The 11,099-nt window shown below is 38.9% G+C and overlaps 1 protein-coding gene across 2 annotated transcripts in view; it reads left to right on the forward strand.

Moving 5' to 3' along the window:
* SLC22A1 (solute carrier family 22 member 1) overlaps positions 1-10,064 on the forward strand; it is a 35,457-nt gene extending 25,393 nt beyond the window's left edge. The window contains exons 9-11 of one of the 2 annotated variants that reach the window (XM_004044913.4): positions 6,146-6,258; positions 7,323-7,422; positions 9,862-10,064. In XM_004044913.4, coding sequence (XP_004044961.3) covers positions 6,146-6,258; positions 7,323-7,422; positions 9,862-9,928 — 280 coding nt within the window. In that variant the 3' untranslated portion in view covers positions 9,929-10,064. The remainder of the gene's footprint in view (positions 1-6,145; positions 6,259-7,322; positions 7,423-9,861) is intronic. The other variant, XM_004044914.5, reaches the window with a different exon arrangement.
* Positions 10,065-11,099: the final 1,035 nt, after the last annotated feature.

The following is an 11,099-nucleotide window of genomic DNA, read 5'->3' on the forward strand; positions in this document are numbered from 1 at the left end:
AAGCAGAGTTTAATCCAGGCATGGTGGCTAATGCCTGTAATCCCATCACTTTGGGAGGCTGAGGTGGGCGGGTCACTTGAAGCCAGGAGTTCGAGACCAGCCTGGCCAACATGGTGAAACCCCGTCTCTACTAAAATTACAAAAATTAACTGGGCATGGTAATGCATGCCTATAGTCCAAGCTACTCAGCAGGGTGAGGCAGGAGAATCACTTGAACCCAGGAGGTGGAGGTTGCAGTGAGACAAGATCGAGCCACTGCACTCCAGCTCGGGCAGGGAGACTTTGTCTCAAAAAAGAAGAAGAAGAAAAAAAAAGAAATAAGAAATAAGTAGAGTTTCAAAGGTTCTATGTATGTATGTATGTATGTATGTGTGTATGTCTGTATGTATATAGTCCGTAACCTTTTTGGTAAAAAAAAAAAAAAAGATATATATATATACATCCCCCGCCCACACACATACACAATAAATATACTTCAGGAATACATCTGAAAATAAAAGAATGCTTGAATCTATAAATTAAAGGGACACATGTAACAGAAAAAACTGACCCAGTGAACAATATTAGGACATATTTTTATTTGGTTACTATACTTTAAAGATAGAGAAAGAGTCACCAGGTAGCCAGGCTGAAAGTTTGTCACCTGTATAAGGAGAACAAATTGTTATCATTTGATGAAGACAGTCAATGCCTGCAGTGACCTCAAGGAAATAAAGTGCAATCCAGTGATTTTTATTATTGTTTTTTTGAGACAGGCTGGAGTGCAGTGGCATGATCTCGGCTCACTGCAACCCCTGCCTCCCCAGTTCAAGTGACTCTCCTGCCTCAGCCTCCTGAGTAGCTGGGATTACAGGCGTCCACCACCACGCCCAGCTAATTTTGGTATTTTTAGGAGAGATGGGGTTGGTCAAGCTGTTCTCGAACTCCTGACCTTAGAAGGTCTGCCTGCCTCGGACTCCCAAAGTGCTAGGATTACAGATGTTAGCCATCACGTGCGAATCCAGTGAATTTTATCCAACCAAAAGCTCTCATTTCTATATAGATGCAATAGCCAATCATTTAAAAATATCTCAAATAATATGGTTCCTATGATCCTTTCCCAAAAAAGTTGTTAGAAAAAAAATTCAGTAAATACAGTGATGAATGAAGTAATGTGTCAGAATTATTGGTAGTGGTCATTGAAATTGATATTAAAACGAGTGTGTTTTTGGCTACAAAACAATATAATATCACAAATCTGAAAATAAAGAAATGTTGTAACTCATAAAGACTGAAAAGAGAAAAGAGAAAGAATGTTGGAGATGGTGTAATACACTGATTTCTTCAATACACTTGTTTTTTGGAAAAGTGTATCATTAAAAACTGACAAGTATAATTAGTTCAGCAGCAATATATTTTTAAAAACTGATAAGTAGTATCCTAGGTATATGTTAAGATATAAAAGAAAACACTAAAAGTAATGATAGAATCAACTAAATCAGGTCATGGAGGGATGGTTTGAGGGGGAAGTAGAAATATACTAATTTTATGATTGTTCATAATAGGAAGTTAATCAATACTGTCTAAAGAAATAGGATATTAATTATATAAGGTTATACAGTAATCATTTGACTAAAAATACAGCCCTTCCAAATTATCAGGAAAAATACAGATAACCAACACATACTGAAAATAAAAGACACCAGAAGCAATAAAAAGCCCTGGTGTGAATAGATGATAGAATATGAATAGATGACAGCATTGATATGACAGAACTGACATGATAGAATTGAGACCAAACATTTCCGACATTTAAATAAATGAAAAGAGGCTTAACTCCTTTATTGGAAAAAATGAGATGACTCCCTAGCTTGATTACAAAGCAAAATCCAACAATATGCTGCATATATGAAGTATAACTTTTCCTCAGAAAAGCTAAAAAAGAAAGAATGCACAAAAGCATACTAGGGAAATATATAGCAAGTGTCATAATCTAATTAAAGTTGAATTTATGGGAAAAGGTGCTAAATAAGATAAGGAGGGCCCTAAATAATGATAAAGAAGGAATCTACAATGGTTTTAAAGGGGGATTTTTAAAAACATTTAACAAATAGAAAATTCCAATAATATTTAAATTGCTCTAAAGCATAGAGAAAGAAGAAAATTTTCCAACTTTAAAAAATAAAATTAGTGTAATATTGGTACCAAAGAACAACAAAGATAAAGGAAACAAGGAAACTACAGACATATATTTATGAATATGGATCTAGAAATCCTAAACGATATATTATCAAGCAGTGGAGAACATTAAAATAATTACTATTCTATGTCTTAGATGAATTATTCCAGGAATGCAAAGATGGCTCAGTTTTAGAAAACCTCACAGTATAAATCATGTTTATAAGTCAAAAGAGAAAAATTATATTATTATCTCCATTGATACTGAAAGGCATTCAATAAAATTTCCACCTCTACGTTTGTTTTAAAAATTTCTAAGAGATGATATAAGCATTTTTATCATCAGGATATAGGTCATGGGGGGAGGGATTGGGAAAGAAACATAAATATATGAATTTTGTAATTAGTCATAGTAGGGAGTAAGAAATTATGCAAATAATTACAATAGAAGAAGCTTAAAAGTAATACCCGAAAGGATAGAACTTTTCCTGATTTATTTTCCTATTTTAATCATGTTTTCAAAACAAAGCTCAAGATTGTTTCTAGGAATACAAAATCGAGCATGGAACAAAGTGAAATTTACAATTTCTGACATCAAATTAAAAATTACCAGGCATACAAAGAAGTAGGAAAAGATAACCTATCTTGAGGAGAAAAATAAATCAATTCAAAATGACCTAGAAATGGCACAAATGGTAGAATTAGTGGACATGAACATTAGAACAGTTATGATACCTATATTCTCTATGTTTAAGGACCTAGAATAAAGATTGAGCATGTTAAGTAGAGATAAGGAAAAAAAATTTAAGTCCCAAATTAAACTTCTAGAGATAAAAACACAATGTCTGAGATGAAAAATACACCACATGAGTTAACAGCAGATTAAACATTATGGAAGAAAATATTAGTGAACTTGAAGATAGCAATTGAAACTATCAAAAAGGAAAGACAGAATCAGCTGTGATACAATTCAATGAATGTAATTGGAGTCTGTAGAAGTGAGTAGGAGGGGTTAATAGAGAGAGAAATAATGCTCAAAATTTCTTCAAATTTGGTGAAAACTTCAAATACATAGATCTAACAATCTCAATAAATACTAACCACAAAAAAACATCAAGAAAGGCACATCATAAAAATCTTAAAAAGACCAGCCTGGGCAACATGGTGAAACCTTCTTTCTACAAAATATACAAAAATTAGCTGGGTGTGGTGGTGCATGCATGTAGTCTCAGCTACTATGGAGGCTGAGGTAGGAGGCTTGCTTGAGCCCAGGAGGTGGAGGTTGCAATGAGCCAAGATCACGCCACTGCACTCCATCCTGGGCAACATGGCAAGACCCTGTCTCAAAACAAAAACAAAAACAAAACAAAAACCTTAAAAAGGAATCAGAGAAAAAAGATATCACAAATAGGAACAAAGATAAGAATGACAGAAAATTTCTCATTGGAAATGATACAAACAAGAAGGTGGTAGAACAACATCTTTAAAGTACTGAAAGAAAGAAAAATAAACTGCCAATCTAAAATTCTTGACCCAGCAAAAAATACTTTCAAAAATGAATGGAAAATAAAGACTTTTTCAAACTTACAAAGTCTGAAAGAATTAATCACCAGCAGACTTATACTACAGGAAATATTAGTCTTGAAGATCTTTCAGAAAAAATGAAAACAGTATCAGATGGAAATCTACATCTACACAAAAAAATGAAGAGCACTGAAAATGATAACTACATGAGTAAATAGAAATTTTTTTTTCTGGTTATTTTCTTTAAAAGACAACGAACTGTTTATAAAGCAGGGATTGGCAAACTTTTCCAGTACAGAGCTGGATAGCTAATGTTTTAGGCTTTGTGGATCACATACAGTCTCTGTTGCATATTATTCTTTCTTTCTTTCTTTTTTTTTTTTGAGATGGAGTCTCTCTCTGTCACCCAGGCGGGAGTACAGTGGTGCGATCTTGGCTTACTGCAAGCTCTACCTCCCGGGTTCACAGCATTCTCCTGCCTCAGCCTCCCAAGTAGCTGGGACTACAGGTGCCTGCCACCACGCCTGGCTAATTTTATTTATTTATTTATTTTGTATATTTTTAGTAGAGAAAGGGTTTCACCATGTTAGCCAGGATGGTCTTGATCTCCTGACCTCATGATCCACCCTCCTCGGCCTCCCAAAGTGCTGGGATTACAGCCGTGAGTCACCGCATCTGGCCTAAAAAACCTTTTAATCATGTAAAAACCATTTCTAACTCAAAGCTAAAAATGCTGTCTTTGGCCTGTGGGCTGTAGTTTGCCAATCAAAACAATAATCACAATGTGTTGTGCGAAGGCTGGGAGGGAAGAAACACAAGTATACTATTGTAAGGTTCACATATAATCTATGAATGTTACAATATTACTTGAAGTTACTGTGATCAAAGAGTTAGGTTTTCTGTAAACCTAAATCAAAAATTAAAAAACAAAATAATTATAGCTATTAAGTCAACACAGAAGATAATGTGAAATCATTTAAAATAATTTATAAGAAGGCAGAAAAAGAAATAAAGGGTTACAGAGGACAAACAGAACAAAAAGAAAACAAATAGCAAGATGATAGATTTAAACTCAATCATATCAGTTATCACAAGAAATATAAATGGTCTAGACACTCCAGTTAAAAGGAAGAGATTATCAGATTGGACAAAAAAGTGAAACACAACCACATGCTGTCTACAAGAAACTGACTTTAAATATAAGGGGAGAAAGATAGTTTAAAAGTGAAAGGATGGAGAAGGATATTTTATGCTAATACTAATCAAAAGAAAGCTGGAGAGGCTATAGTAATATCAGATGGTGTAGATTTCAGAGCAAAGAACGTTGCCGGAGATGAAGAGGGTCATTTCAAGTAGATAGTTTCTCTACATGTTTCCCAACTAACTTTCTTTCTTCGATTCCTCAATACCTTCTATCTACCCTTCCCTATCTTTCCATGCATCGGGGGTTCTCTAGTGGAGACTCTTTTCCTCCCATCTCTTAACATCTGCTCTGAGCATCCCCAGCAACTCATCAGGTGGAAAAAGCTACTAGTCACAGTTTAAATCTCATTCTCCCAAGAAAATGCTCATCTTAGCACAGACCAAAGCTTGCAGTCACAGGAAAGGAGCTCTAAGTTAGAATTTCAATGATTAGTCTTCTCTTTCTCAACAACTACAAATTCAGCACCAGATTATCCTTATCAGCACTGCAGATCCCCCATGGTGCTAGTGCTAGAAGCTGGAATCCATGTTTTTCTTGGGAAGATCTACTTAAGGCCTGTTGCCCTGTGCAGCAAATCTCTGGGTCACATGCATAAGGAACCACATTCATTGACCCTTAACCAGTGAACGCCAATGGCAGATCCCTCATTCTGATTAGGTCTCCTTTCTTCCCCATGTGCCTCCTCTAAGGGTCACTTGTTGGCTGTTGAGGTGATGGGTTGGTTAATCAGTCCCTGGTGCACATCAGTCAGGATTTCCTTCCTGTCTTGACCCTGCTCCCAGGGTCTTAGGGCTGGGAAGGGCCCAAATCCCACTAAACTCAGTCACTCCCAGACATTGTGCTTTCCCACAGGTGATGACAGGTCATGGACCTAGAACAGGAGTGAGGTAAAATGGAAGTTTAGAGCAGGGAGCATGTGTTCTTTTTATCTTTGTAAGGCTTGTAGCAATTCTTCAGGTATTATACACCTAAGAGCTAAATATTTGAATGTATAGTTAAAAAGAGGTAGGCTCTCTGCCATTGCATGGGCAATGGATGGCTCATACCCACTTTCACTCTAGCCTGTTACCTCCTCTCAATACCCTCTGGGCTGGTCCTCATGGTTCCTTCTGACCCCTGCAGTTTTCTTCTGAGGTGCTGAGCACTGGACAGCCACAGCAAGCTGCAGGTATTGGCATCGTATTTGTTTTAGCATCAGGTTAACATTTGGAAAAGTGAATCACAGAATTATCATATTTTTTGTCCTTTGTATTTTATCAGGAACCTCGGAGTGATGGTGTGTTCCTCCCTGTGTGACATAGGTGGGATAATCACCCCCTTCATAGTCTTCAGGCTGATGGAGGTTTGGCAAGCCTTGCCCCTCATTTTGTTTGGTAAGATTTTGTGGAGCATATATCATCACTTCTTTTGCAGCTTGGCAGTGGGCTTGGCATGGGTGGAACTGAGTGTGAGTACTCAGTCATATTTGTTGAGTGAAGGGAATGATATCTCTCAGTGAGTTTACAGAAGGCAAGGATGGTGCATGCTCTTCGGATGTCTTCTGGCTTATTCTGTCTTGCTTCATGGGAAAGACAAGAAGCCATTCCTAGGATATGGGTCAGGGATTTCCATCCTCTGGATCTGGACTCCAGTCATTCATACTATAGGACAGAATCTGAGAGACCTTTTGACATAGTCTCCTGATAAATCTGATCACCAATTCTTACACATTTAACACACAATTGCTAGTCTTGAAGATGCTGAATTATCACCTGTCTTCTGTATCTAGATCTTAACAATTGAGAACACTTACAAGGAGATGAGTGGGAATCAAAGTTCCGTATCAGCTTTCTTCCTGATACAGTTGGATGAGAGAAGGGAGAGGGGATTCCTACTTATCTCTCCAAACCTAGGCCAGGGAACTTCCAAGACCCTGCTTACCCACTTGATAGAAGGCAACAGTTGCTGGTTGTTTGCAGAGCCAGCCATGCCTGAGCACAGGTGAATACAAAAAGAGGGGTGGAGGAAGAGATAGGGAAAGGGAGAAAGGAAGAAGGAGGGAGAAAGGGAAGTAGAAGGCAATGGGAAAAAGAGGGAGAAAAGAGTGATGGGAGGGGTCCACCCTGCCAACATATAGATTGTACTCTATAGCTAATTCTATGTGTATATGTACCCCAACAACAAATCCCCAAATACCTAAACATCAGTTACTACGGAACTTTACAATTCTATAGAAGTAAAATGAAGGCAATGTTTCCTTTACGTACTCTGACATTTCCCCAGTTATCCTATTATTTTAATTTTCTTTTATAAATGTTCCTAACTTTTTTTCTTTAGAAAAAAATAGTATCTCTCCCATCTGTGTTGTCTCTTCCTCTCTTTGGCTGGCTGTGATTATTTCTGTAAATGACATTGGCTGTGCTCTAATGGCTCCATTTGCAATCTGTTTCCTTTGAAGCGGTGTTGGGCCTGCTTGCCGCGGGAGTGACGCTACTTCTTCCGGAGACCAAGGGGGTCGCTTTGCCAGAGACCATGAAGGACGCCGAGAACCTTGGGAGGTGAAGCCCATGGTGCCCAGGACACCGAGGCCCATGAGTCTGACACGCCCTCCAAAAGGGGACTAATATCACTCCACATTCTCCATTTCCTCTATCATCTTAAAAGTTTAGGAGAGCTTTACAGATATTTGTATGTCTTTTTATTACTCCCAGAACTGCTATGAGGAAAAAAACCCATGATAGCCACTGACTTTATGTAAGAAAATAATGAAGAGCATGACTTGACAGTTATCTGTTCTCAAGTGCATGGCAGAGAATGATTTGTCTGTAATGTTGGCTGTGGTGCACCAAGATCCCTAGCTCACCCCAAGAGTTAATGACTCTGAGTGGGGAACATTTTAAAATCAATCTTCTGTCCTCTGAGCAATTGTTGTCTCAGATTCTTTAGTAACTTTCTTCACAAAATTCTTTTGACAGAGAGCAAGGTTTGCTGGAGTTTCATATTCTAGTCTTAGAGCAATAAAAAAGGAAAGGAAGGAACAGTGCTTGAGGAGGTGATCTCTCTCAAGATCCTTTACAGGCTCAGTTCTATGGATTCCACAGCAAGGATGCATGTGTCCTCGTGAATAGAGAGAGAAAAGTCTATGCAGTCCTACAGACTTACGTTTGAACCTAGGTCACCTGACTCAGTAGGCCATGTGACTTTGGGAATGTCATTGAACCCTATGGAGCTTTATTTTTCATTTAATTTCCATGCCTGCAAAATAGTCACAATAATACTTAATTTACAGAGTTTCTATAAAGATCTAATCAGATTAAGTAGGTGACAGTGACTAATCCATTGCCTGGCACATAGTAGGTGTTCAATAGAGCTCAGATTTTCTCCATTCTTCTTGCAAATTGTGCTATTTCCCCAGTGATCCTCCAAACTAAGTGTGCAGAAGAAGCACAAAAGGAATATGCTAAAATGCTAAATTCCTTGGCCTTCTTGGTTTTTGGTTTAGAATGTGAATGATGCAACTCAGGAATCTGTTTTAATAATCTCTGCCAACAATGCATATGCAGATAGGCACTCTGTACACTTCACTTGGGGGAATTCTAGATTTCTCAGTAGTGATAAGGGCAAAACACTATTTTAACAGCAAATACATTTTCTAGTTGCTGATGATTTCCTTCTTTTTGATCCCAAGTGTTGTGTTATCTGATTTAAAGATGTTTCATTCTAGTTTGTTAACAGCCACTTGGTTGTCTTTTTTTTCTTTTTTTTGACTTGGAGTTTCCCTCTTGTTGCCCTGGCTGGAGTGCAATGGCACTACCTTGGCTCACCACAACCTCCGCCTCCCAGGTTCAAGCGATTCTCCTGCCTCAGCCTCCTGAGTAGCTGGGATTACAGGCATGTGCCACCATGCCTGGCTAATTTATTATTTTTAGTAGAGACGGGTTTTCTCCATGATGGTCAGGCTGGTCTCGAACTCCTGACTTCAGGTGATCCGCCCATCTCAGCCTCCCAAAGTGTTGGGATTACAGGCGTGAGCCACCATGCCTGGCCTGGTAGTCTTTTACGATGTTCTGTTTAATCCCTTCACGCTCTCATCCTAATCATCCCCGCCCTGCCAGGGGAGGCAGGTGCTGCTGCCCAGAGCCCTGAACCCCCTGTGCATCCTTGGTTCTTGACAGTACTCTTCACACGTTATAATAATTGTTTATTTCATTGTCTGTTCTCTACTATACCAATTCCATAAATAGTAGCCACAGTCTATGGCCAGAGTGATCATGTTGAGTACTCCTTCTTCCCCACTTGCAAGGGGAGAATGTCAGGAATGGAAGTGACTGTAACTCTAGCTAAGCTTCACTGTGTGTGTGTCGGCCTCCCTGAAAGCTCATGTGCATTTCAACGAATCCTCCCGAAACACTGGGAGGCAGCTTCCATGGTCATCAGACCCATTCCACAGATGAAGGAGATAATGACATGTATCCCCAAAGTCACCGGATTCAGAATGAGTTAGCCAGGAACATGATCAACCTTCTACTTCAGGGCTTCTCTTTCTGGAAAGGGCCAGATAGTAAATATTTCAGGCTTTGGGGCCCTGTGGTCTCTCTTGCTACTACCCAGTTCTGCCCCTGCATTGGAAAAGCAGCTATAGACAATGCATGAAGGAATGGTTGTGTCTGGATACCAGTAAAATGCTATTTATGGATGTTGAAATTTGAATTTCATGTAATTTTTTAAGTATCTTGAAATATTTTCATTTTTTCCAACTATATAAAATGTAAAAACCATTTGTAGCTCACTAGTTGTACAAAAACAGGCTATAAGCTCGAATGGGGCCACAGGCTGTAGTTTACTATGCCCTTTTCTTCTTTGCTGTTCGCCATCCTTACTTTCTCTTTGTCTTGACGCTTATTCATTTCTGTGTACAACTTTGCAACAGCTCCATCATCAACAAACTATTGCTTGTTTATTTATTTTAACTCCAACTTTTAATTTTGTTGTTACAGAAAAGCAAAGCCCAAAGAAAACACGATTTACCTTAAGGTCGAAACCTCAGAACCCTCGGGCACCTGAGAGAGATGCTTTGCGGCGATGTAGTGTTGGAGGGATGAAGATGGAGTTATCCTCTGCAGAAATTCCTAGACGCCTTCACTTCTCTGTATTCTTCCTCATACTTGCCTACCCCCAAATTAATATCAGTCCTAAAGAATGGTTTGCGTGGTCTTTGTCTTATTTTGTTTTCTTTCTTTTAAGTTCTCCAAAGCCCTGGCTATCTTCCACCTGTGCATTCGATCTAGGGAAAGCTGTTGGTGCTATTGGTATCGGGTACTTAATTATCTAAAGGCGTTTGAAGATCAGTAGAATTTAAATATTGCTATAAAAGAGGGCTGTGTAATTGGATTCCTAGAATAAGTATTCTAGAAAGAATTTTCTAGAAAGAAAATTGGTTTGATTCACTCTCTGAAAGAAAATGCCTTTGCATTTGTATATATCTATATTGGTGAAAACCTTTCAACATGTAGATTGCTTGGAGAGTACAATCAGCCTTCCATATCTGTGGGTTCCACATCTGTAGATTCAACCCACTGCAGACTGAAAATATTTGGGTAGCTGGGGTTGGTGGCTCACGCCTGTGATCCCAACACTTTGGGAGGCTGAGGCAGGAGGATTGCTTGAGCCCAGGAGTTTTCGACCAGCGTGGGCAACAGTGAGAGCCTGTGTCTACAAAAAAGGGAAAAAGTTAGCTGGATGTGGTGGCCCACACCTGCAGTCCCAGCTATTAGGGAGGCAGAGGTGGGAGGCTTACTTGAGCCCAGAAATTCAAGGCTGCAGTGAGCCATGATTATGCCATTGCACACCAGCCTGGGTGACAGAACAGGACCCTTTCTCAAAAAAAAAAAAAAAAAAATTGTGCAGCAAAGATGGTTGCATCTGCATTGAATGTATACATACTTATTTTTTGTCATTATTCCGTAAACAATACAGTATAACAACTACTTACATAGCATTTACATTATATTAGGTATTATAGTTAATCTAGAGATGATTTAAAGCATAAGGGAGGATGTATGTAGGTTATATGCAAAAATGACATCATTTTATATCAGGGAATTGAACATTCTCAGATTTTGGTGTCCATGGGGGTCCTGGAACCAATCCTCACAGATACCAAGGGGCAACTGTACTGGTTTTTAGTATGGAAACTCTGCCCGCAAACCATGTCCTTGTGACATTTACGTACACA

This window comes from Gorilla gorilla, chromosome 5 (assembly GCF_029281585.2).
Source record: "Gorilla gorilla gorilla isolate KB3781 chromosome 5, NHGRI_mGorGor1-v2.1_pri, whole genome shotgun sequence".
In the NCBI taxonomy this organism is placed as follows: Eukaryota; Metazoa; Chordata; class Mammalia; order Primates; family Hominidae; genus Gorilla; species Gorilla gorilla.